The 23928-nt window shown below is 53.3% G+C and overlaps 1 protein-coding gene across 1 annotated transcript; it reads left to right on the top strand.

The window, feature by feature from the left end:
- The first annotated feature begins 5075 nt into the window (after positions 1 to 5075).
- On the top strand, positions 5076 to 23681 carry IDS (iduronate 2-sulfatase). The gene is made up of 9 exons (XM_019654167.1): positions 5076 to 5319; positions 5984 to 6120; positions 6805 to 6982; positions 9425 to 9513; positions 11918 to 12118; positions 12835 to 13005; positions 17346 to 17472; positions 20114 to 20287; positions 22911 to 23681. The coding sequence occupies exons 1-9, from the start codon at positions 5220 to 5222 to the stop codon at positions 23381 to 23383; spliced, it is 1650 nt and encodes a 549-aa protein (XP_019509712.1). The 5' UTR covers positions 5076 to 5219; the 3' UTR covers positions 23384 to 23681.
- Positions 23682 to 23928: the final 247 nt, after the last annotated feature.

The following is a 23928-nucleotide window of genomic DNA, read 5'->3' as shown; positions in this document are numbered from 1 at the left end:
TTCCCCTCCACCTATTACAACATCCGGCCTCCCGGGACAGGCTAGAGGCTGCTCCTCAAGCTCGGCTTCCCCCCCCACACACAACCCGTCTTCCATTTCAAAAGTCCTTGCCTATTCTGCCATTGTTCTTTCAGGGGGCTGTGCCCATGGACGTCGCCTCCTCTTCCGAGCCCCGGGCCCTTGCTGAGTCGGTCTCCCTTTCTTGGGCCCCGGACAGCAAGCCGCAGAGCACACTGTCCCCAGTGGCCATCTGAGCACCTGCCTTTGTAGGTTGCTGTCCCTCTCGTCCCCACCCTGCGTGCTGCTTTCACTCAGGCCCTGAGAGGATCCCAGTTGGCTCCTGCCACGGCTTTTGCGGCCCCACCAGGCTGGGACCTGCTTGGCCCAAATTCCTGGCTTCCCTCCTCTCCTCCTTGGGAGGCCCAGTTCTCCGCTCTGAGAACTGCATTTGGCCCTATTCAATTGAGCTGCTTGTCTTTTTTGTGCGGAGTAGTGGGGGCTCTTTGTGAAGCCTGGGTGCTAATCCCATCCTGATGGTTTGTGTTTCAGACTCCTCCTCCTCCTGGCCCTCAGAGGCTGGTTTCCTCCTCTTTGCAGGCCTGCTTTGGACTCAGTATTCGCCTGGAGTCGCCACACTGTAAGTGACCCCACAGGGACTGCCCCACGGCCCTTCCTTTGGAGGCTGCCCGCCCCCTAGGATGAGAGGTCCCTGAGGAGGAGGTGCCCTGGCGTCCAGCACTCTGCCCATGAGAAGTGGCTCCTTGTCTCTGTAATTCACTTGGTCACAGGTTGGCCTCAGTTCCAAGCCCCGGACTCATGGAGAAAAGCCCCAGGGAAGCTCTGCAGCTGTGAGAAGACAGCAGCCTTGTTTCTTCTTCCCAGCAGGCTCTCCCATTTCACCTCCCGAGCCTCCTCCGGCCTGCCTCCAAGATGCACGCTCCCCTGTCCCCTTCTCCTCTCTGTCCCCTGGGCAGCCCTGTTTGGCTGTGTCCTCTCAGCAGGGCCCAGGTCCAGTGGTCCAGCCTGAGAGCTCTACCTAATTCTGCTTCTGTCTTCCTGGCACTCTAAGGCCACAGGAAGAAGCTGCAGCCCAGCGAAGCTGCAGAAACACCTGCAGGTGACTTGGGTGCCCTGGTTAGGTGTGGGGCCCGCTGGCAGAACGTGACACAGCAGAGCTGGAACCTTGGGGCTTTCTGTGACTTCTGGCACCCCCCTACTTCCGCTGCTTGCATTCATATTACCAACCATTGTACCAACTTGAGTGGGGGCAGGCAGATGCTCATTTTCATGTTTTCATCATTCCTGCCTCTTCCCTCTACACATTCTTTTTTTTTTTTAAGCTGAGCCATCCTGCTACCTGGTGGCAGCTCAGCGGCTGCTCAGCTTGGGCTGGACTCGAACCGCTGTTGCTCAGAGCTCAAACTCTTGAGCGAGCTCTTAACCAACTGAGCCACTCGGCCGGCCCCTCTACACATTCTTTACTGTCCTCAGTGTCTGAGCACGTAGCCAGGACCCGCACTCCAGGCCCTGCCCAGCTCCTGAGTGGGCATCCACGCATCACAGTGCAGCCTAGTCAAGCCAACGTGTAGTCCGGCTGATTTGTTTACTGATTCGGTGGGCAGGGCCTAGAACACTTGTTGCCATCCCATCACCATGGTCACGGGGCTCTAATGGGCAGACAAATGAGCCCGGTACAGAAGATGCATTCAGCCCACTCTTGAGTATCTGCATACTCACTGTGGCCGCTTTGGAGAGGTCAGAAAGCACATGAAGAATCAGGAAAGGTTGCTCATAAGGCTTTACCTGGAGGCCAGAATGCTTCCAACTTGGGCACATCCTTCAGTTCTTTTGCCATGCGTTTTCTCTTGACTCAGTTGAGTTCATGCTGTGTTTGTCTTATATTTTTTTCATTTAATGTTAAGTATGATCCCATGTTCTGAAAGATTCCTCAGAAGACGTCTCACTAAGCTGAGAACGTCGTTCTGGACTGTATCGGATGCTGGGTTCTCCCTGCTGAAGACACCCGACAGACCCTCGGGACTGGCCTGAATACCTTGGACCCAGTGACATCCTGTGATCAGAAACTCTGGCACAGGGGGTCCTCCTGAAGCGGACATGGAGGCAGAGTATATGAGTCTCCCAGCTCAGTGTCAAGTTGGACACTGTGTCCAACAACCTCGAGGGGTCTGAGTGTGCCATTTCGCAGTGTTCAGTCACTCACCCCATAGCCAGAGGTCCCTTTGGGAGGGGCTGGGCAAGCATTCCAGTGTCGTCCTGCCATGGTGCTGCAGTGTGCTTTACTTTGGGGACCGGGCCAACTCCATAGTTTATGGTTCCAGGTCTGGAAACTGGCTCGGGCAGGACCTGGGCATGGCAGCATGACCTGTTTACCGGGATGGCTGCCCTCAGCCTCCTGCTGCCTGTTCTTGCTCTTTTGAGTATCCGTTTGAGGCCGTGCCTTGGTCAGTTGCCCATCCATTGTGGCACCTGGGCGGGGGGGGGCATGTGGTACTGACATCCTCCTCCACTCTGTGGGTCAGGCCTGCTGGTCGGTGGTGTCTCTCATCATGAGCCCCTGGCTTCGGGTCCTTCAGTGCTGCCACTAGAACTCTGCTGCCCTTCCGGGGGGTGTGGGGAGATGCAGTCCCTTTCTCCCCTTTCCAGGCCAGCATGCTGGGCCTGGGTTTGCTGTGACTTATCTCTGTTTGGGGTCCTGACACTCGGCTGCCACCTCTTCCTGGATTTCCCGTGACTCTCCCAGTTGTAGCACTGCTAGTCCCGCAGCAAATCGGGAGGGTTGGTACCCGACCTCCTGGGATGGAGGGCACCTGTGGGGAACGGCGTGTGTAATTATTTGCTCCCTCAGGGGTGAGGTGGGAGCACTAGCTGTTTATGGGAAGGGGTGGGCTGCTGCCGCAGGCTCACTAGTTTTAGAGACATTATCTGGGGTGTCCAGATCTTCCAGGGCCTTTGCCCAGAGGTTTCTGCTCCTTATATCAGGGGTGTAGGATTCCCCGAGTGGGCTTCTGATGTTGGCATGACAAACCTGCCTTGGTTGAACGTTCGGCCACCGTTGAAGTTCAGCCACTCCTGTGGAGTCCTGGGTTTGACCTTTGTCCACTGCCTGAGATGGGCCTCCTTTGTGGGCTATTGAGGACATCTGGGGCTCTCAGTTTTCACTTCTGTAGTCACCCGAAAGTTGTCATCCCCCAGTGAAAACACAAGTGTCACCTCCATTCTTACGCACACATTCTGTGCACACACATCCCGCACGCACACATCCCACACGCACACCTGATTCTTCTCACCTGCCAGGAAATTCCTCTCCACCTGTCACGTCAGTACAGCGAAAAGTCCTAATGTGCAAGTTCGAGCAGATGGGCTGTGGCTTTGTGCCTGGGCCTCTCACCATATTCTATTCGTAAGAAGCACAGCTTCTACCCACACCCAAAGAGACTGTATCAAGCAAGGGTGAGACTCATTTGGGGTCACCTTAAGGTGCATCTGCCACAGCTGTCAGTGAATACTAGCTGTCTACCTTTATTCAAATCTCAATTCGACCAGAAAGATACAGATGAGACTGCATGTCTGGTCTCTCATATCTCTCTTCATCAGCAAGTATTATAGATGCGAAGGAAAGAGGAAATAGATGAAGAATAATTTTCTAAACATCCACTGGAGTCCTTGTTGGCATTGGGCTCAACCTTTCTAGAAACACTAAGGCCATAATTTTGGGAGGGAAAGGGCAAGACCCTGAGCAGCCACGAACACGAGGGAAGTGTCAGGGTGAGATGGAGAGCTGAGTGGCCAGCTGAAGCAGGGGAGCTTGGGCCCGTGGCTGGGGCTGGCCCACCCTGAGGGGCTCATTGTGCTCTGGCCTGGGGAGAGCAGGCAGGGGCAGGTGCTTCCCAGGGGGATGCCAGCCAGGCTTCAGTGTGAGCAGGTACCCTGCTGGGGCCCCAAGAAACAGCAAAGCAGGCACAGCAGCAGTAGCAGCAGAGGATGACCATGCTCTGGGTCCCCTTTGAGGAGGCATGACTCTCCTGGAGAGATACCTTGCTCCTGTATTTGCTGTGTGTCCTTGGTCAAGTGAGTCAGCCTCTCTGAGTTTTAATGTCTGGATTTGTGAAATGGGAATGATAGTAGTATGGAGGTCACAGTGTTGCTGTGAGGACAAATTACTACACTGCCTGGGGCAGAGGAAGCCCCCAATAACAATAGTAATAGTCATGCAGAGAAGATCTCCCATCTGCCTGGCATGACTTTAGGTTATTTCACTGAGGGTAGGGGTGAGTCAGAGGGAAAACCTGGACTGTGACGTCCTTCCCAGCTTCAGCCCCGCACAGACAGTGAATGATCCTTGCCAGGAGTTATGACCTTCACTGCTCCCACCCACTGTTACCTGCCAGCCACACCTGGCCTCTGGGGTCCTCTAACATTCTCAAGCATGCTCAGCACAATGGCTGCCCCCCCTGCCTGGAGCACTCTTCCTGCAGACATCCTCTTGGCTTTCTCCTGCACCTCCTTCAAGTTTCTGTTCCAGTGTCACTTTAGTAGCCACCCCCATAGGAAGTAACCACTCCTCCGATGCATACCTTGCATGCCCACTGCCACTCTGTTTATTCGGTCATGTATTGTCTACAAACTCCGCAAGGGCAGGGACTTAGAATTCCGGACCCGCCAACAGTGCTTGGTAACCACATCTGCGGTACCTCGCCTTCATTGAACGAATGCATAGGAAAGGGGGTCCTTTTAGATGGACGAAGGCGGTTCTCAAAGGGCCTGGATGAAGGAGAATGGCATTTGGGCTTGTGTGCAAGGAAAGAGGATTTTTACGGAGAGATGAGGGAAGTGAAGGGCTCCAGGTGAAAAGCAAAGCACGACCCAGTGCAAAGAGGCAGGCAACTGCTGGCTAAAGACGGTGGTTGCATGTCAAATCCGTAGAGACCCCTGGAAAAGCTCCCTGCATTTGCTCCCTTGAGGAGGATCACGTGCAGGGGCCTCGCTGGGCGCCAGACTCCGCCCCGGAGGCGCAGTGCAGGGCGGGGCGGAAAGTGGGGGCCAAGACACGCAGGCGCAATCGTGCTCAGCGGCGTTCTGGCGTCCCAGCCTCCCTGTCGCGCAGTCTGTCGCTGCGGAGGCGGTGGCGCTTGCGGTTGGGCACTCGGTCCTCCGTGGCGGGTCACCATCGCACCCTTAGCCGCCGCACGGAGGCAGAAATGCCGCCGCTGCCGGGTCGGAGTCAGCTCTGGCTAGGCCTGGTCCTGGGCTCTGTGTGTGCCTCGCTAGGGTCTGCGGTGCCAACCAGCAACGCCCAAGGTGAAGCCTGCGCCCTGTCCCAGATTGTGGGGGCTCCTCCCACCCTCCCAGGTCCCCTGCATTCCTCCCTGTACGCATCCCTCCTTTCCTCCCTTGCTCCCTCTGTGATACTGTTACTTCTTCCTCCTTTCCTCCCTCCCTGCCTTCCTGCCTTCCTGCCTTCCTGCCTTCCTGCCTTCCTGCCTTCCTGCCTTCCTGCCTTCCTTCCTTCCTGCCTTCCTTCCTGCCTTCCTTCCTTCCTTCCTCCCTTCCTTCCTTCCTTCCTTCCTTCCTTCCTTCCTTCCTTCCCTCCCTCCTTCCTTCCCTCCCACCCACAGTACTTTCTTTCCTCTATCCATACTTCTTCCCTTAAATTCTTCTTTCCTTTCCTCTGTCCTCCTCTGCACTCGCCCCGCCTGCTTCTCCCTCTCTCTCCCTTGGTCTCTCCCTTGATCAATTCCTCTGTCCCTCCCTCATGCAGCCTTGAGGCCATGGTCAAACCTAAGCCTGCCACCCAGGACTGGGTTTTCCTCTGAGCACCCTCTCCCACCCTCCCTAGCTTGGCTAGCTGGGCTGTCAAGGTGCAGGGGCCATGCTTGGGCCTCTCAGTACCCTGGAACCTAGCATGGGTGGGGGTGCAGTGTCAGTGCCTGTGACCTCACCGAAGCCCCACCCTCCAGTGCAGATGCTCTGAATGTCCTCCTAATCATCGTGGATGACCTGCGCCCCTCCCTTGGCTGTTATGGGGACAAGCTCATAAGGTCCCCAAACATCGACCAACTGGCATCCCACAGTCTCCTCTTCCAGAATGCCTTTGCCCAGGTATGTCCGGGACCCTGGAGGTGTGGATGGGTGCCTTGTGAACTGAGGGTTGGGGGGGTGCCCTCAGCTGTTGTTCGATGGCACTGATTGTGCCCGGCATCTCTGTTAGAGGGAAGCATCATGTGGAAAACGGCAGTTGAGATAACCCGGTTTGTCCACTGACAAGGAAGTTTGTGCTTTCAAGGTGGCCGTCCTCCTTGGGTTCAGGGTGTGCCCTGCCCTCATGTGCTCAGGATGGTCCTTAGCAGCTTTCTTCCCTGAGGAGAGGGTTGTCTGGTGCTGAGAAGGAAGGGGTGCCGCAGAGTGCCACCCTCAGATCTGCAGACTGACCTAGGACGATCGCCAGGCAGCTTGCCATGGCGGCACCAGCTTCCTGAAGCCCCTCGCTGGGCCAGCCCCAGGACCTTTGCCTGGTCTGTGCCCCCGTGAGACAGTGAGACAGTTTCCTGTAGGAGGAGGACACAGTCTCCTGCTGCTTTGAGGGGCTGAGTCCTTCCCTCCCTCTCCCCTGGGAGACTTACTTGTGTGAGTAGGTGAGGCCCACGTCCCACTGGTTGGCTTGGAGAGCCACATGACTCAGCTGCCAAGCTGTTTGCCCAGGACTCCGGAGGTTGCCTGGTTACGTTCTAGCTCCCAGGCTGTTTTCCTCTGAGGGCATTTCCCTCTGCTTCTGCTCCCTGACAGCAAGCAGTGTGCGCCCCGAGCCGCGTGTCCTTCCTCACCGGGAGGAGACCCGACACCACACGCCTGTACGACTTCAACTCCTACTGGAGGGCCCACGCTGGAAACTTCTCCACCATCCCGCAGTACTTCAAGGAGAATGGCTACGTGACCATGTCGGTTGGAAAAGTCTTTCACCCTGGTACTGCTTGCTGTCCAAAGTCTGGGTTCTTTTTGGTTCTTGCCCGAGTGCGGGGATCTCCTGCTGGGGTTGGGCTGTCTTTGCAGAGGCGTCTTGGGGCTGAGTGGACACCTCGGTATTCACTGCTGCCTTTTACAAAATATTACTTCTCAACCTGGCTTCATGTCCTCGCCCAGAGTGGAAACGGGTAGAAGAAGTTTTTCTTTCTTTCGCCTATCCTCATGGTGCATTTCGGGTCCTTCTGCTCCTGGGGTGCGGGGAAGTGCCCTGGATGGGCAGGTGGCCATGATGGGGGTGAGCCCAGCGCTACTCCTGACCCTATGTACCCCAGGGTCCCTGTCAGTAAAGTTAGGGATTAAGGGTTAGAACTCGCATGTAACCAGCGCTGCTGGTCCTGTCTTGGTGTCCTGTGAGGGTGCTGCTGCCCACGGTCAGTGAACGAGGTCAGCCAAAGGAGTGTAAGCTGGTACCAGAGCCTGTAGGGTGCCGGGCCCCAGCAGTCCTGACCCTCAACACCACCTGAGGATTGGCTCTCCTGAATGCCAAACTGAGAATGCTGAAGCACAGGCAAACCTTAAGACCGTTCCTTGAACTTATGGAAGAATCACGTGATTATTTGACAAAATGTGGGCAGAAAAGGAAAGTATAAACTGAATGTAAATCCCGGGCAATCACGCCAGCCTGAGGAGAGCTGTGTTTTGATGGGCCCCTTGTTCTGGGCATGTAATTTTGCTGATAGCAGATCATTCTGTACATACAACTTTATATCGTGATGTTTTTTAAACAGTGTTTTCCACAGTTACAGTTCGTGCAAAGTCAATTTAGTGACAGCACAGAACGCTAACATTCAGAGGTACTGTGGTCTTTCATCCAAGCTGTTTTCAGGTCTTTGCTGTCACACATACCGTGGGACAAATGTCCCTGGAGGCAGAGGGAACTGACGGGCGGTGGCACCAGGAACCCCGGGCCCCTGGGTTCCAGTCCCAGCTCTGTAAATTCTTAGGTGTGCAGTTGACCTTGGGCAAATCCTTCACCCTCCTGGAGCCTCAGATTCCTTCTCTGGAAAGCTGCAGCCAAAGCTGCCTTGATTTTGCCCCGGGGGAGGGCGGCAGTGCAGGCCATTCAGGAGTGTGTTGAAAACCCGAGCTCCCTGTGGACTGCAGTGCTTATCAGTAGTTGCTGGGACTTGAAGGCTGTCAGTAGCTTTCCCTGTGCTCACTGCTTCCATCGGCAGGCTCAGCAGCCTTCTTCTGCAAGCCAGCGGACCTGTCCAGGTTGAGGGTAACCTAAGGTTGGGCTAAGCCAGGCCCAGTTTTGGAGTGGAATCTGCTGTGTAGGAATCGGGTTGTGCGGCCGAAAGCCCACCATCAGGGGCACTCTCTGCAGTCAGAGCTCCTATCAGGACGCCCCTTGTGTGAGTACAGCTGGAGGGAAGAGACGACCTGGGGGAGAGGAGGAAGTGCAGCGGAGGGGAGATCCTGCTTCAGGAAAGGAGGCCAAAGGAGGCCTGAGGGGTATGGCGTGTCCTCCTTCCTTCTGGTGGTTAGATGTTGGGGTCAGGCTGTAAGCACTGCGTGTTGGCCAGAGAATAGATGCTTTGCCTGCAGTCCTTGTGGAAATACATTTTCAACAGGGTCTCTGTTCTCAAGACCTTGTTCTGTCAGGGAAGCACCTGTAAAGGATGACAGCCACCGCCACTGACTGAGTGCTAGGTACCTGCCGGTCAGTGTGCCAGTGGCTCCTTTAATCCTCCCCTCAGCATCAAGCAAGGAGGGTTTCTATCATCGTCATCATTTCCTGAGGAGGAAATTGAGGCTCACGGAGGTCAAGTAGCTTGCCCAAGGTTGCACGGGTACTAAGGGGCAATGTCGGGGTTCGAACCCAGGTCTCTCAGTGTCCTCTGCTCTCTTGATTGCGCTTACTGTGCCGAAGAGCCCTCCACCGGACGTGTCATTGTGACCGTGATGCTCTTGGTCCTGTGGCTCTGCCTGTGCTACCCTCTCTGCTCCTCCTGGCTAATCCCCGTAGGTAGCACTCCTCTCAGACCCCACGCAGGCCTCGCTGACCCCTAGAAGCTCTGACTGCCGACCCTCAGCGGACACCCATCACCACTGTGTCTGGGGCCTCCCCCCACTTAACACAGCATTTCGACTCTCTAGAGGGCTGGCAGTCCCTCCCTCCTTGGTTTCACATGTACTTATTTTGCCTTCCCAACTAGGCTGTTAAGTGCTGAGCTAGGGGTGGGTTTCTGCTTCATGAATGAGCACTGAACCTGGAGTTCTGAGGCATGGGTTGGAACCCTGATTGTAGAGAAAGACACTGAGGCCCAAAGAGGGGAGATGATATTTCCCCAGTTGTTTACAAAGTGTTAATTAACTTTGGGTGGAAGGGCATGAAGGACCCTTCATGTTGAATGTCAACACTCTCTTTCTCCCCCTCAAGGAATATCTTCTAATCACAGCGATGATTCTCCATATAGCTGGTCTGTTCCACCTTACCATCCCTCCTCTGAAAAGTATGAAAACACCAAGGTAAGGAAGTGAAAGGGGCCCTGTTCTGAAGAGGAACCGCCTTTCCCCAGTTAGCAATTGAAAGTTAACTATTGGGTGGGGTGCACGTTCCTTCAAGCTGGCATCCAGTGAGGTTTGTGGGATCATGCCTTGGCAGAGACAAGTGTTGGGGTCTTTAGCATTAGGTCCAATGGGGTATGCCCAGTTCTAGAAGCTATGCTTAGTGGGTAAGACTCATTCAGTGGCTCCTTGGTGCTCATTCTGGTAAAGGCTGTGTGCTGAGGGTTGTAGGAGATGCTGAGACACGGAGGGAAGAAGTAAGATCTGTGCTGCAGGAGCCTTGACACAGATTGGGAGACAGGCATAGCATCCGTCTGTCTGTCTGTCTCGGGCTGACATGAATACGTTCAGGTGCTGTGACTTTTGAGAAGGGGCTCAACATTTCAGAGCATCATGGGAGAAAGGGAATGTAGGAAGAAACAATGTTGGTGCAGAGGACTGTCATGTATCAATGAAAGTCAAACCCACGTTGACGAAATTCAGAAAAGCAGCTGCAGGACAGACATGACCTGCTCCTAGGATGACTGTAGCGATGTCCTGTGGGGAAAGGTGCGTGTTTGGCAGAGGAGTATTCGGAATTCTTGACAGTGTTGCATTTCAGAATAGAGTGAAAGCTATGGGCTCTGGCCTTTGGCTTGTGGCTCGAGTAGTAACAGGGTGAGCCTGGAAGATGCCGTCTCAATACCGCCAACCCTGAAGCCATGTTGTTACTTTTCAGTGCCCTCATGTAGACATGCCGGGCCGCTGTCCACCCTCCCCACATTTGTCCTCGCAGAGATGGGACTTATGGTAGAAGTCCCCCACGAGTGCTGCAGGTGGGGTGAGCATAGAGGGATCAGGTGCTGGGCTCTTGTGCCCCATGGCGGGGTGGACAAGGCAGCCTGTGGAAAGACACTCTTCTTTGAGACGGAGCAGCACCCGCCTTGGCCCTGGGTCTATGTGATGTAGAAGTCATGGTCACACTGACTTTGGCCTTGTGGCCAGCATGGCCACTTTCGGAAATGACGCCGTAGGCTCCCTTCTGTGCATGGTGTGGCTGACAATGGGAAATGTCATTGGAGGGGCACCTCATCCAGCTGACTGGGGATCCTGTCACTTACAAGCCTTAGTCTGTCTTTGACATTCAAGACCGAATTTTTTTTCTTTTGTTAAACATTTTCCAGATCTATTTCATATGCCATAAAAGTCACCCTTTCAAAGTATACAATTCAGTGATTTTTCAAATATTCAGAGTTGTGCAACCACCCCCAAAACCAGCTTAAGACCGTCATGACCTCACATAATAGCCTTGTACCCGTTCTCATTCACACCCCATTTCCTGTCAACCCCCAGCCTGTGGCAACCACTGATCTGCTTTCTGTCTCTTTGGATTTGCCTATCCTGGACATTTCATATAAATGGAATCATACAGGATATGGCCTTTTGTGTCTGGCTCCTTTCACTTAGCTTACTGTCTTTGAGGCTCATCTATGTTGTAGCCTGTGTCAGAAGGCCATTACTTTAAATAGCCAAATGGTGGTGCACTGTACGTTTGAACACATTCTGTGTCTTCATTCATCAGTTGGTGGAGCTTTGGCTCCTTTCCAGCTTTTGACTCTATGAATGAAGCTGCTGTAAACATTCATATGCAGGGTTTTGTGTGGACTTGAGTTTTCAGTTTTCTTGGGTAGACTTGCTGGGTCAGGTGTTTGTGTGGACTTAGGTTTTTATGTGTTTTTGGTATGTACCCAGGAGTGGAACTGTTGGGTCATATAATAACTCTGTGTTGAACTGTCCGAGGAGCTGCTCGGGTGTTTTTCGAAGCAGCCGCATCATTTTACTTCCCATCAGCAATCGAAGAGGATTTCAGTTTCTCCACATCCTTGCCAGCACTTAGTTTCCATCTTTAAAATCTTAGGCATCCTACTGCATACTAGTGGGTATATCATTGTGGGTTTGATTTGCATTTCCATGGTGACCAAAGATGGTAAGCTTCTTCACGTGTGCTTATCGGCTGTTTGTATATCTTCCTTGGAGAAGTATCTGTTTCAGTCCTTTGCCCATTTTTTCTTTGGCTTATTGTTTTAGTCTTGAGTGGGATACAGATGTTTTTATTTTGATCATTCGTTTACTTGGGATTCCTTTCATTGCGACCTTGAGACAGAGGAATAAGAGCAGGGAGCTAAGTACTGGTGGGTTTCTGCTCCCTGCCTGGACAAAGAAGTAACACTTGTGTGTTTCAGTTCTCCTTCCTGTGTGTGTGTCCCCAATGACTGATACTTACCGGGCTGCCGATGTGCATGCGGAATCCACTGTGGGTGTCGCCTTGCTGATTTCTGTTTCCTGCATTTAAAACGCTGCCTTTCTGTGTTTTTGGTTTTGGAAGACCTGTAAGGGGCCAGACGGAGAACTCCATGCCAACCTGCTTTGCCCTGTGGATGTGGCAGGTGTACCCGAGGGCACGTTGCCTGACAAACAGAGCACCGAGCAAGCCATACGATTGTTGGAGAAGATGAAAACATCTGCCAGTCCTTTCTTCCTGGCCGTTGGGTATCACAAGCCTCACATCCCCTTCAGATACCCCCAGGTGAAGAGCTGGTTGAGGGCTGATCCAATACAGCCATGATGGCTGCGTCGGGTTGGTTGAAGGAGGGACTTGTGCAGTCTGGCATTTGGATATGTGCAGGCGGTGGGTGCCCAGGTGACCAGGCCCAGACAAACACTGGGTGCTGAGGCTTTAGAAGCTTCCCTGGTTTGGTAGCATTTCACCCATGCTGTCGCACAACCCATTGCTGCGGGCGTTAAGCACATGCGGTGTCACTTTGGTGGGACAGGACTGTGCAAGCCTGTGCCTGGTTTCCGCCAGACTTCATCCGTGGGAGTTCTCCGTTTACTGGACCTGTTCGGTCTCCTTTCTCTTTAAGCCCGGTCGGGAGCATGAGCGTGTGCTGAGACCTGTGAGCCCTTCCGGTGACGTGCCGAACGTGAGGGTGGTTTGGGGAAGTGCAGCACCTCCTCGCGCCTTTTCTAGTTGGAGGGAAGGTGGGGATAGGGTTAGGAGGGCATCGCTTTATATGAGGTCAGAGATCTGTCGCTGCTCGGTGCGTGGAAAACAAGCCGCCTGGTTCCACTACCCCTGGCATCTTGTGACAGTGACCTAAGGCCCGACTTGCCGGTGGGGGGAAAGACCTGGGGAGGGTCAGTGAGCCACCGTGCGAGTCCACGTCGCAGCCTTAGAGAAAAGGCCACGTGCCTTTGCCAAAGGACTGACCACCCGGTGGCTCTGTGTGCTTTTCCGTCAAGGAGTTTCAGAGGCTGTACCCCTTGGAGAACATCTCGCTGGCTCCTGATCCCCAAGTCCCTGCTGGCCTGCCTCCTGTGGCCTACAACCCCTGGATGGACATCAGGCAGCGGGAGGACGTCCAAGCTTTAAACCTCAGTGTGCCCTATGGCCCAATCCCTGTGGACTTTCAGGTACCGAGGACTTGTGTGAGTGGAAGGGCGGGGCGCTTACGGCATGGTGTCACTGGTGACGCCACCTTCCTCAGGACACGCTGCTCTGTCCATCATGTCTTATTAAGAACCTTCTCTGTGCAGAGCATACTGCGGAACCCTGGGGTTGGAGGTGGTCTGGTGACATTCGGGACATGGGAAGTGCTGGGGGGATACAGTCTCCCAGTCAGCGTCTCCATTTCCAGAGAACGGGCGAGAGTAATTTGGTGACGCACTGGATGTGGGGACTGGAGAGGGGAAGACCCTGGATGAGCATCACCACCGCACGGGGAAGGAGTTTATTCTAGGAGACGTTCGTTCTCCCGGTATGGGGTGGTGGGCCATTCCTGTGACGCCCAGAACTCTATGGTTGCTGGTCCTTGCAGGTCCCCTCTGTGGGAAGCCTACACTTGCAGCCATCGCTCTCAGGGGTGGCTGGCTGAGCAGGGTGTTGGTGCCGAGGGAGCTGGCGCACCGACCTGGTTCATGCCGTCCAGATGCAATGTCTGGTGTCCCTGTGCCATGCTCTGGGGTGGGCAGCCACGGAGTCGGAATCCTCACAGGGACTCATCAGCCACCCGCTCCCCGGACTGCAGACGACATGCTGACCAAGGCCATTTCCGGAACATTCCACAAGCCGTCCCGCCCTTCTGTGACCACGTGAATAGTCCAATCGGAAGTGTCCAGTGGAAGGATGAAGGCCGTGTTTTCAAAGTGTGCTTCCTGGACCCCCTGCCTCAGAATCGGCACGAGGGCTTGTTAGAAGTGCAGAGTCCTGAACCTATGCAGACTTCGGGAGCTGGAAGCTGGAGGTGGGGCCCGAGAACATGCATTTTAAATAACACACAGGTGACTCAGATGCACACAGGAGTTTGAGAACCCGTGCTATAGGGAACATGGGCAACAGAACATACTGTGCAGGTATCTCTTGCTTTCCAGCCCCTGAGTTCCGTGCACTGCGGGATGTCTGCTCAGCTCCCTCCAGCCCGCTTCAGCCCCTCTGCCTGCCTCTCACAGGGTGGCTCACTTCCTGCTTCAGACATGGAGGTCGTGGTCAGTCTGAGGGAGGGAGACACACGAGAGAGATGTGGGTACACCACCTGGCTGTGCCCCTTGCCAGCTGTGTGTCTGCAGGCACGTGAATCAACGTGTCTGAGCCTGGGAGTCCTCCTGTGTAGGAAGGGAATGGAAGGCTCACCGTAAGAGGTGGACAGGAGGATCAGATGGCACCCAGCAGGTATGTGGTAAATGGTGCCATTAATAATCTCCCTCCCTGGTAGCCGGAATCGTAGGAGCCTGTGTGCTGGGCTGGAGGCCTTGTCCCTAGTCTTGGGAGGAAAGCAGCTGGGACTCGGCCTGTGCCCCACCCCACGGCCCCTCCTTCGCATTTATACTGGTGAGCAAGGCTCCCAGTGCCTATGGACTTCTCTGCGGCCTCCAGAGGTGCCGGCAGGTATCCATTCCGTCTTCAGAAGCCCGCCCTCCCTCGTCCCTGCCTGTTTCTCTAGCCTTCCCCCTCTCTGGTTTGCCCTTCAAGGAGCAACGGGTGCAACGTGGTCTGTTCTGGCTGTGTCCGTGGCCTCACTCTCCATTTATTCTTCGCCCGCGTCTGTGCGCTCCTCTGCCTCCCCAACCCACTAAAAAAATGTCTCACCTGGGTCCGCACAGACCTTTTTGTCCAATGAAATCCATCCTGTGGGTGTGACCTTGCCTACTGCTCTGTCTGTTTGTTTGGTCAGTGTTGACAAGCGCCACCTCTCCTGGGCCCCCTCTACACTAGGCCCCATGGCAGGAACCCTCTCTGCATGTGCCACTTAGGATTGCTGCTCCCCAGAGTCACCCCAGGGCCCTCACTGTCTCCTGTGTGTTCCTCTTCCCCAGCTTGGCGCAGCTGAGCCCTGCTGCACTACCCCTTCAGCCCAGCTGCACCCCTCATTTTCAGACGTGTGTGTCACTTGGCTGCAAGAGCTATTCCCGGGCCATGTCCCGTGGTGACCACAGCCTGATGAGCCCCATGCGACCACAGCCCCACCCCTACTCTTCCTGGCCGCCTCCTTCCCCATCCTATTCTGCCCCTGTACACCATGCTCTGGACTCATGCCAGCAGCTGTAGGAGAACCTAGAGCCACGCTTGGAATCCTCATCTCCGTCCCCTGCCCATCGCCCGCACCCTCTTGCGCTCCTTGGTCGCACTGAATTCCTCTGAAATCCGCATTGGCCTTTTGTTCCTTCTTCACATCTTTCCCGACAAGTGCAGTGGGTGGGGGAGTGATTTGTTCATTCAACAAGTGTCTCTCGAGCCCCTGCCGTGTTCCCAGCGCTGCTCTGGTGGCATTTTGTCTCCAGTCCCTGGAATGTGCTCTGGGCTGTTGCCAGAGGACTCATCACGCTCACCTGCAGCCCCGAGCACATGGACTCGTCACCCTGCACAGCCTCAGTGCCTCCTGGGCGTCCAGCTTGGGGCATCCACTCCTTGGATGGACCCACCATGTCTGGATCATGTGGCCCTGACCTCCCTTTTCAGAATACTACCCCTGAGTTCTGTTGATTGGCGCTCCAGCCACAGCAGCCAGCTCACGGCCCCGAACACACCCTGCTATGGTGACTGCCTCGTGCCACCCACTGCAGCCCCTGCTTAGAGCATCTTACCGCGACTTGACTGACTGCCCACGCCTCTTCTCAAATGCTGACTCCTCTGTGAAGCCTGCCCTGATTTTGCCAGGCTGACTTGAGGGCTCAAGTCTTTCATGTCATCCCTGGGGCCCACCAGACACACGTGCACTTTCTCGTCTCTATGCCTGTGTCCTCACTGGGCGGGTGGCTTGATGAGGATGAGGGCCACATCTGCTTCCTGCTCTAACTGCGGGGGCCAGCATAGGAACAGGGGCATAGCCTTGAATAGGGCACTGCCATCCTGACAGGGGTCTTTGATCCCCAGGAAGACCACAGTTACAGACGGAAGGCTTTATCTAGTGGAAAGTAGAAGGAGGCTGGGGCTAGGCGTACTCCTCCTAGAAGGTTAGATGGATATCTGTCATGTTCACCTCATGGGGACGGTGGGTGGGTCTCATGATTGTCGTGGCCTGGCCATGACCTAAAGAAACCAGTGGGGCCAGCTGATAAGATGGCTGGGTACACGGTGGAAGCTAGGGCTATTCTGATCGTTCAGTGGCCCCCTTATTTCTCAGCCTTGGTGGAGGCGGTCGGGGTTCATTTTTCCTTAATATTTGTGAACAAGGCTGGGAGGGGAGCCACCCCAGAAAGGACTGTGGCTCTTTGACGTCAGCGCTTGGCCTGGCTGCTCCCAACATCTCTCTTGGGTTTAGGGGTCATGGAGGGTGTGCTGCTGTCTCGTCCCCCCACTCCTCTCGCGCCTGCTGGGAGTTTGCCAGAAATGAGCCTCACGTGACAGCCGCGGTCATGAGGTCAAGCAGTCGCCATCTTTTGCTGGGTTAGAAAGTGGGCAGAGGAAAGGCCCACCGACCGCTGTTCTCATGGGTTGGGTTTGTCCCTCAAAAGGATACGTTGATGTCCTGAGCCCCAGCACCTGAGAACGTGACCTCATTTGGAACTAGGGCCCTTGGAGATGTCACAAGTTAAGGTGTGGTCCTACCGGAGTAGGGTGTGCCCTGGCTCTGTCTGACCGGCGTCCTTCTGAGAAGAGGAGATGGAACATAGAGAAGAACTCTATGTGAAGATGGAGGCAGAGATTGAAGTGCCACAGCCACAAGGCAAGAAATGCCAAGGACTGCCGCCACCACCAGAAGCTGGAAGAGGACACACCCTCCCTTCGAACCTTCAGAGAGAGAATGGCCCTGCCGACACTCTGATTTTAGACGCCCGGCCTCCAGATGTGGGAGATGATACATTTCTATCGATTGAAGGTCCCCAGTCTGTCGTTCTCTGTTACAGCAGCCACAGGAAATGCATACAACTGTATGGTATCTTTGGCGTGACCCTCCGCAGAGTTTGGAGGGCCCGCGAGGTCAGTTCCTGGGTGCATGGTCCTCTCCTGGCACCCGTCGGTGTGTGTGGAGGAGACAGAAAGCAACAGTAAGTGGCTCATCCACCCGCTGTGGTCTCTGCCCTATGTGAAAGCTGAACCCATTCAGAAAAGCATCTTCCTTCTGGACCTGCAGATTTCGCTATGACTCTGGGGCGAGGGGATGCAGAAGGTAGGGAAACGAATGTCGAGTTTTGGCTGAGAACGTCAAGGGCATCAGCAGAGGGTGGCGTTCGGACGGGGAGTTCAGGGGAACGCTGTGTCTGTATGCCACGGCAAATTCAATCACTGAACTCTCGTTACCTTTTAAACCTTGCAGCGGAAAATCCGCCAGAGCTACTTTGCCTGTGTTTCGTACTTGGATTCGCAGGTTGGCCAACTTCTGAGTGCTTTGGAGGCTCTTCAGCTGGCCACCAGCACGATCATTGCGTTTACCTCAGATCACGGTAAGCATTTGGAAACACCCTGGGGAGTCGCTCAGAGTCTCTGAGCTTGCCTGTGAAATGCGGTTTTCTAGAGTGCCTTCCACATAGGCGTGCTCTCTTTTGGGAATCAGTGGTGCACTGGGTCTGGGGTTGGGGTGCTTTCATGACCACATTGTGATTCCTGGGACTTGACTCCATGGGTCAAAAGATCAAGTGGGGGGAACATTGTAGCACCCTTTTTTCTTGGTGAACTCAGCAGGAACCGTCCATTTGTGTGGGGAGCCCTGTTAGCCCCTGTGCCTAGCCTGGAGGGTTGGAGGACTTCTCGTTGGTCTTAGGAGGGTCCAGAGCAATCCTGGCCGAACCCAACAAGGCTCTCAGATCTGCCTCCTCCCCTCCACCCCTTCACCCCAGGCCTGCTGTCTGTCCTCTGCCAGGATCCTGGGATTCACAACTCTTACCTCCTCTCAGGGAGTTTCCCACTTTGCCGCAAAATGGAAACCTCTTTTTTTAAAAAAAAAATTATCGTTAATTTGAGAAACTGTAACTGCCAAGAGTAGAGGATACACCACAACGGCCTGGGCCCCATCTTCCTGCTCCCCACCCAGGTGTCTGCTGACGGCCATCTTGCTCTTTTCCTCGTCCCCCTTCACCCACCCCCTGAATTGTTTTGAAGCAAACCCGAGGTGCTTTAGTTTTCTGAATAGTGTCTCTCAAAACATTTGGTTCTTGGCAGGCTAACCCTACGACCTATGACCTTTCCTGTTTATCATACCTAGAACCAGGAAAACAATTCTTTAGTATCATCAAATAGAAAACACAACACTGTTAGGTCACCATGTGCTCATTGTAAAAAGAAAGAAAAGTGTATGGAGCATATCATCAAGGGCCAGGGCGCCCTTCCATTCTATCCCAGCTGCTCACGGCCAAGTGTGGCTGAGAGATGGGGGCTGTCGGCCAGCCTTTGGTTGTGCATATGCCTGTGGCTGTGTTATGTGTGGATGTATGTAACATATAGTCATGGAACAAGGCAGGGTTGACTGTGCTATGTGTGCACTTTTGTTCCCTGTCTTGTGTTTTAAGACTTAACAATGTCAGACAGTTTCTGTGTCACTTCTCACAGACCTATCTTATGCCTTGTAAAGGCCCGTAGTCACTGTACTCGTATTTGGAGGTGTCATGCTTTTCCCCTTTTTCCCTGATGCCCTGCCATCCACTTCCATGCCCACTGTCCTCTTGCACTGCTGACACAGCCGACTGCACCCCATGGGGGCAAGGTCTGCTGGGAAGCTCTCTGTGCCCTGAGGCAGCTGTACACAAAAGGTCCTCCTGAGAGGGCCCTCCCAGGACTTTGTGGATCCGAACTCCAAAAGCCTTTGGAATGCATACATGGCAGCTCTTTGTGGCGTTGGTTACTTAGCATCACAGAAACCTCAGTGTGCAATCTCTGTCCTTTATATATTTGATGCCAAAATAGTGCTTAAATTGAAAACGATTGGACGTTTCCAACTTGGAGCATTCCTGATATCTGTTGCAACAAGGGAGGTTAAGGGTTAAGGTTTAAAGTTCATCAAGGGTTCGGGTTTACTTTTCTTTCTTTTTTTTTTTTTTTTAAAGATTTTTATTGGGAAATTGGGGGGATGGGAACAGTGCTGGGGAATTGGGGGAAGGGGAACAGACAAGTTGCTGTCCTTTTGTTCTTCAGTCTAGTTGTGGAGGACGTTGCTTCACTGGCCCAAGTTGGCACCATCATTGCGCTCTTCCCGGGTGAGGGAGATCAGTTGCTGGCTTCTGGATGGCCGCTCACTGCGGCTGCTGGCCGCTCACGCTGGCTGTTGGCCACTCACGCTGGCTGCTGGCTACATACGGTAGCCCATGGCAACCCACTGCCACAGGGGCTGCAGCCTATGCCCGTCGCCGGCGACTCACGGCAGCCCAGCTCCAGGTTGAGCTGTTGTTCAGCATCTTAGCTGTGGAGGGCAGTCACTGGCCCTCATATGTGGGATCCGAACCGGGGCCCTCTGGCATCCCAAACCAGTTCTTAACCATCGCGCCACTCGGCCGGCCCATCGGGTTTACTTTTCATTAAGGTTCAGGATTTGGAATCAAAGTTATAGTTTTTGGTCTATGGTATGTGTTAAAAATTGGACAAGCTCTCTTTCTCTTTAAATTTGAGTGATTGCTCCACAGTTGCACAGCTCAGTTTTGGGTGGTAGACTGCCAAAAGTGAAACCCTGAGCTGTGAGACTTGAGTCCAGACAGGCGGGCACAGGACAAGGCAGTGCTATCCCTGTGGCTGTCGGGTTCCCTGCGTCGGTGGGCAAGGTGCGTCCGTGGAGATGGGGGGACCTGGTCCCTTGGAGCCCAACGTGGATACGTATTGCCAGTTGCTTGCTGAAAGGAGATATTTTATGTTGGGAATTGAACACGTTTTTCCTTCTAAAGGATTCCTCATTCAAGATACTCATAAATGTCTGACACAAACAAAGCAATCTCTGTGTGAAATCACCCTTTTCGTGGTAATTGTAGAGAAATTTCTTTCTTCTCGGTGATGAGTTTTTGCTTCCCCTGGTTTCTACAACGGGAAATGAAATGGTGTCAAAATGAACATGCTGCGATGTGGTTATTCATTTGGCGTGATTTTGTGCTTTTTCTGAACCAGGGTGGGCTCTAGGCGAACATGGAGAATGGGCTAAATACAGCAATTTTGACGTCACTACGCGCGTGCCCCTGATGTTCTACGTTCCAGGAAGGACGGCCCCGCTTCCCAAGGCAGGCGAGAAGCTTTTCCCTTACATCAACCCTTTGGATTCCGTCTCAGCGTTGACGGAGCCAGGTACACATGATGCTAGAGTGATACTGCTTCACAGTAATAGCTCCTTTCGTTTATAGAGAACCCCTTGTCTGATCACGGCCCGGGGACTGACCCAGTCCACCTTTCTGCCCAGTGTTGGCATTCCTGCCCACGTGTCCTGGGCACTTCCCACACTCTGGGTCACAGAGGAGGGGCAGGGCCAGAGCAGACAAGAGTGGCCCCTGTCCACGGGGAGCCGTGGAAGGCAGGGGGTGGGTGGGTGGGGGAGACAAAGGAGCAGGAGGCAACCCCAGGATGGGGAGGGCTATCATAGAGGTGACAGATGACGGCAGCCTACTCGGGAGGTCAGAGGAAGGGGGTGGCGGACTCGGCTGGAGCCCCCCGTCCCCAGATGAGCAGATCTCTGTTACCTACTCCCTTCTGGCAGGGACTCGTCCATCTGGGAGGAGACATTTGCCTTTTTGGCCGCTCATCGGTGTAGTGAGCCATAGATCTGTAGAATCGTCAGGTGGCCCTGCTTGTGCATTCCCTGACACTGAGGGGCAGGTTTACCTGGACTTCCCCGTGGCAGTCCTCTCAAGCTTTGGAACAGCATAGCGTCCTGTTCCTTAGGCCGAAGTCCCCAGTCCCTCAGCTGTTCCTCCCGAGATTGTGTTAGACCTGTGTTTGTCATGGTCTCTGTCTTCCAAAATACCCCAGTTTGAGAAAGCACTTTCCAGAAATGTCCCTTGGACAGGCCAACCTATCCTGCCTCCAAGGGCGACTTGGGTGTGCTTTTTTGAGTTGTCTCCAGACTGATAAGCACAGTGCAGAGAGCAGGTGTGCACTTCGGATGACATCGACTCATTGTGGAGTGCTTTTACAATGGGCTCTGCTAAAGCAGGGTGTCTGCTTTCTGGACTTGTGCCTTTAATCCATCTTAACATGTACATCCTGCACCTCACATTGATTTCGGTTGAAATTTTTGCTGGTTTTGGGCCATCGTCCTGGCCTTTCTGGATCTTGCCAAGTTTGCTTTCCACTGCCCCGATTGTATTTTCCGCACATTTGACTTTTGTGTGCTACATTCTCTGTCTTCTTTCATTTCGTTGACAAAAAAGTTACGCAGTTTGAAGTCCCAATTATAGCCCTTTCTTTACTTGGAGAATCTGACAGGTTGACAGTTGTTTTTGGAACTGCTGTTGCGAGGTATTTGGCAACGTATAAATTCATATATCTGCACTGGCCTCCAGTTTATTTCCAAATTTAATCTCTAGCATGTATTGCTTCCCTGAATGTTGGGGTTGGCTTTCCAACTGCCTCTCCCACCTGGCCAGTCTCACCTTCCAAAGCTGAACTCTTGACCGTAATTTACCTGAAGGCTTTCCTTTGATACTCGTCTTCATGTCAGGAAATGGCAAAGATTCTCAGGCCAAGACATCGTGGAGGCGTCTCAGCCTCTGTCTTTCTCTTGTATTCTGTATGTGGCATGCAGTGTGTCAGCAAGCCTGTCACTCTCCATTCAGAATGTATCCGTATCATTTCTCACCACTTCACTGCCAGTGCCGTGGACCACACGGCCGGCCACCATTTCTTGCTGGATTACTGCAACAACTTGCTAAGGTTTTCTGGCTGTGCCCTCGACCCCCTAGAGTTTTTCTTCCTCCCAGTAGCCAGTGTGATCCTGTGAAAACCCAAGTCAAGTTGTGTCATAGCCCTGCTCTGGAGCCTCTCATGCTGTCACGCCTCACTGAGCCAACGTCCTTGCAGGCCTGCTATCTTGCACCAAGACTGCATTTGTGTGATTGCTTCCTTGTGACTAGATTCAGGGCAAACATTTTTTTTCTGACACATGCACTACACGTGAGTTTGTGTGCTCCCCTTGTATCTCATCGTGTGTACTTCCTGGCGGCCTGTGCCATTACGAGTGATGCCAAGCTCAGTAGTCACCCAGTTAAGGTCACATCAGCCAGGTATCTTTTTTTAAACTTTCTTTTTAATTCTTATTTGGCTTAGAAATCAAGTGTGTAGTAGATGAAATTGGGAAGAATGGAGCAAACTCTCAGGGATCCAAAGGGGCTCGAATGGTGCTTCAAAGACAAGACACATTTGAACATAAGCCATATCACGTGCAGGATTTAGACTTCAAGGGTGGATCAAGCACGATGAGATATCATTTCACCGCCATTAGGGTGGATATTATCAAAATACACAGGAAACAGCAGCGCTGGTGAGGATATGGAGATGTTGGAAGCCTCAGACACTGTTGGTGGGAATGTAAACTGGTGCAGCCACTGTAGGAAAGGGTTTGGTGGTTCCTGAAAGAGTTAAATGTAGAATTACTGTGTATGTGGAAGTCAGCAGTTCCACTCCTAGGTTTATATCCCACAGAATTGAAACTAGGGATTCAAGCAAAACGTGTACACAGATGTTCAGAGCATTATTCACAGTAGCCAAAAAGGTAGAAGCGACCTAAGCGTCTATGGACAGATGAAGGGATAAACAAAATGTGATAGATACACACAGCGCAATGTTATGCTAAAAATAAATGAAAAGAAAAATAGAAGACAACCTCTGGAGCCCAGATGAGCTGCTTCACTCATGCCCCCGAGTTGGGGCTGGTTCCGTAATGTAACGCATTCTGCTGGGTCTCTTCCTCCTCCAGGTCGGCAAACCATGGACCTCGTGGAACTTGTCTCTCTCTTCCCCACGCTCGCTGGACTTGCGGGCCTGCACATTCCACCTCGTTGCCCCGTTCCCTCATTTCATGTGCAGCTGTGCCGAGAAGGCCAGAGCCTTCTGAAGCATTTTTGGTTCCATGACTCGGAAGAGGACCTGGCCCTCCGTGATAATCCCCGTGAGTCGATTGCCTATAGTCAGTACCCCCGACCTGCAGACTCGCCTCAGTGGAATTCTGACAAGCCGAGCTTAGAAGACATCCAGGTCATGGGCTATTCGATACGCACGATAGACTACAGGTATACCGTGTGGGTTGGCTTCAGTCCCCATGAATTCCTGGCTAACTTTTCTGATGTCCATGCAGGGGAACTCTATTTTGTAGATTCTGACCCTTTGCAGGATCACAACGTGTATAATGACACCCAAGGTGGAGACCTTCTCCGCTCATTGACACCTTGAGTTGTGCCAACCGCCGAGGGCATATATGTAATGCGCTCCCATCCAGCTGGTGAGAGAAGGGGTTAGAGCCGGTCATTTTGTGATTACCCATAATATTGGAAGCAGCCCGAAGGGCACACAACACAACATGCAGTGACGCTTTGGTCTAAGAATGTGTAACAGGCAGACCTTTGATTTGGTCTTTCTTAATTTCCAGTCGGTAATTGCACTGGTGCTGGGCTGAACCTTTCTTTCCTTTTTATCTTTGAATGGAGATATATATATATATTTTTTTTGGGGGGGGAATAGTGTGTTTTTCCAGGACCCATCAGCTCCAAGTCGAGTTGTTTCAATCTAGTTGTGGAGGGGACAGCTCAGCTTCCCATGTGGGGATCGAACTGGCAACCTTGGTGTTGTGAGCAGTGCATTCTAACAAGCTGAGTCAACCAGTTGCCCCTCAATGGTTATATTTTTGAACAGCTTCTCTATTGAATAAGTATAGCGTGCTCAAACTAAAATGGTCAATCCTTTAGATATCAAGACTGTAATATCCATACATAAGACTA

This window comes from Hipposideros armiger, unplaced genomic scaffold (genome assembly GCF_001890085.2).
Source record: "Hipposideros armiger isolate ML-2016 unplaced genomic scaffold, ASM189008v1 scaffold_214, whole genome shotgun sequence".
Taxonomy (NCBI): Eukaryota; Metazoa; Chordata; class Mammalia; order Chiroptera; family Hipposideridae; genus Hipposideros; species Hipposideros armiger.
The sequence above is the reverse complement of the archived record's forward strand: the minus strand, read 5'-3'. Positions and strand labels throughout refer to the sequence as shown.

Excerpts from the sequence above, each read along its gene's own strand:
- IDS (XM_019654167.1), top strand. The coding sequence starts at position 5,220 with ATGCCGCCGCTGCCGGGTCGGAGTCAGCTCTGGCTAGGCCTGGTCCTG. Across the intron at positions 12,119-12,834 it reads TCCCCTTCAGATACCCCCAG|GAGTTTCAGAGGCTGTACCC; the intron begins GTGAAGAGCTGG and ends TTTTCCGTCAAG. Across the intron at positions 20,288-22,910 it reads CTCAGCGTTGACGGAGCCAG|GTCGGCAAACCATGGACCTC; the intron begins GTACACATGATG and ends TTCCTCCTCCAG.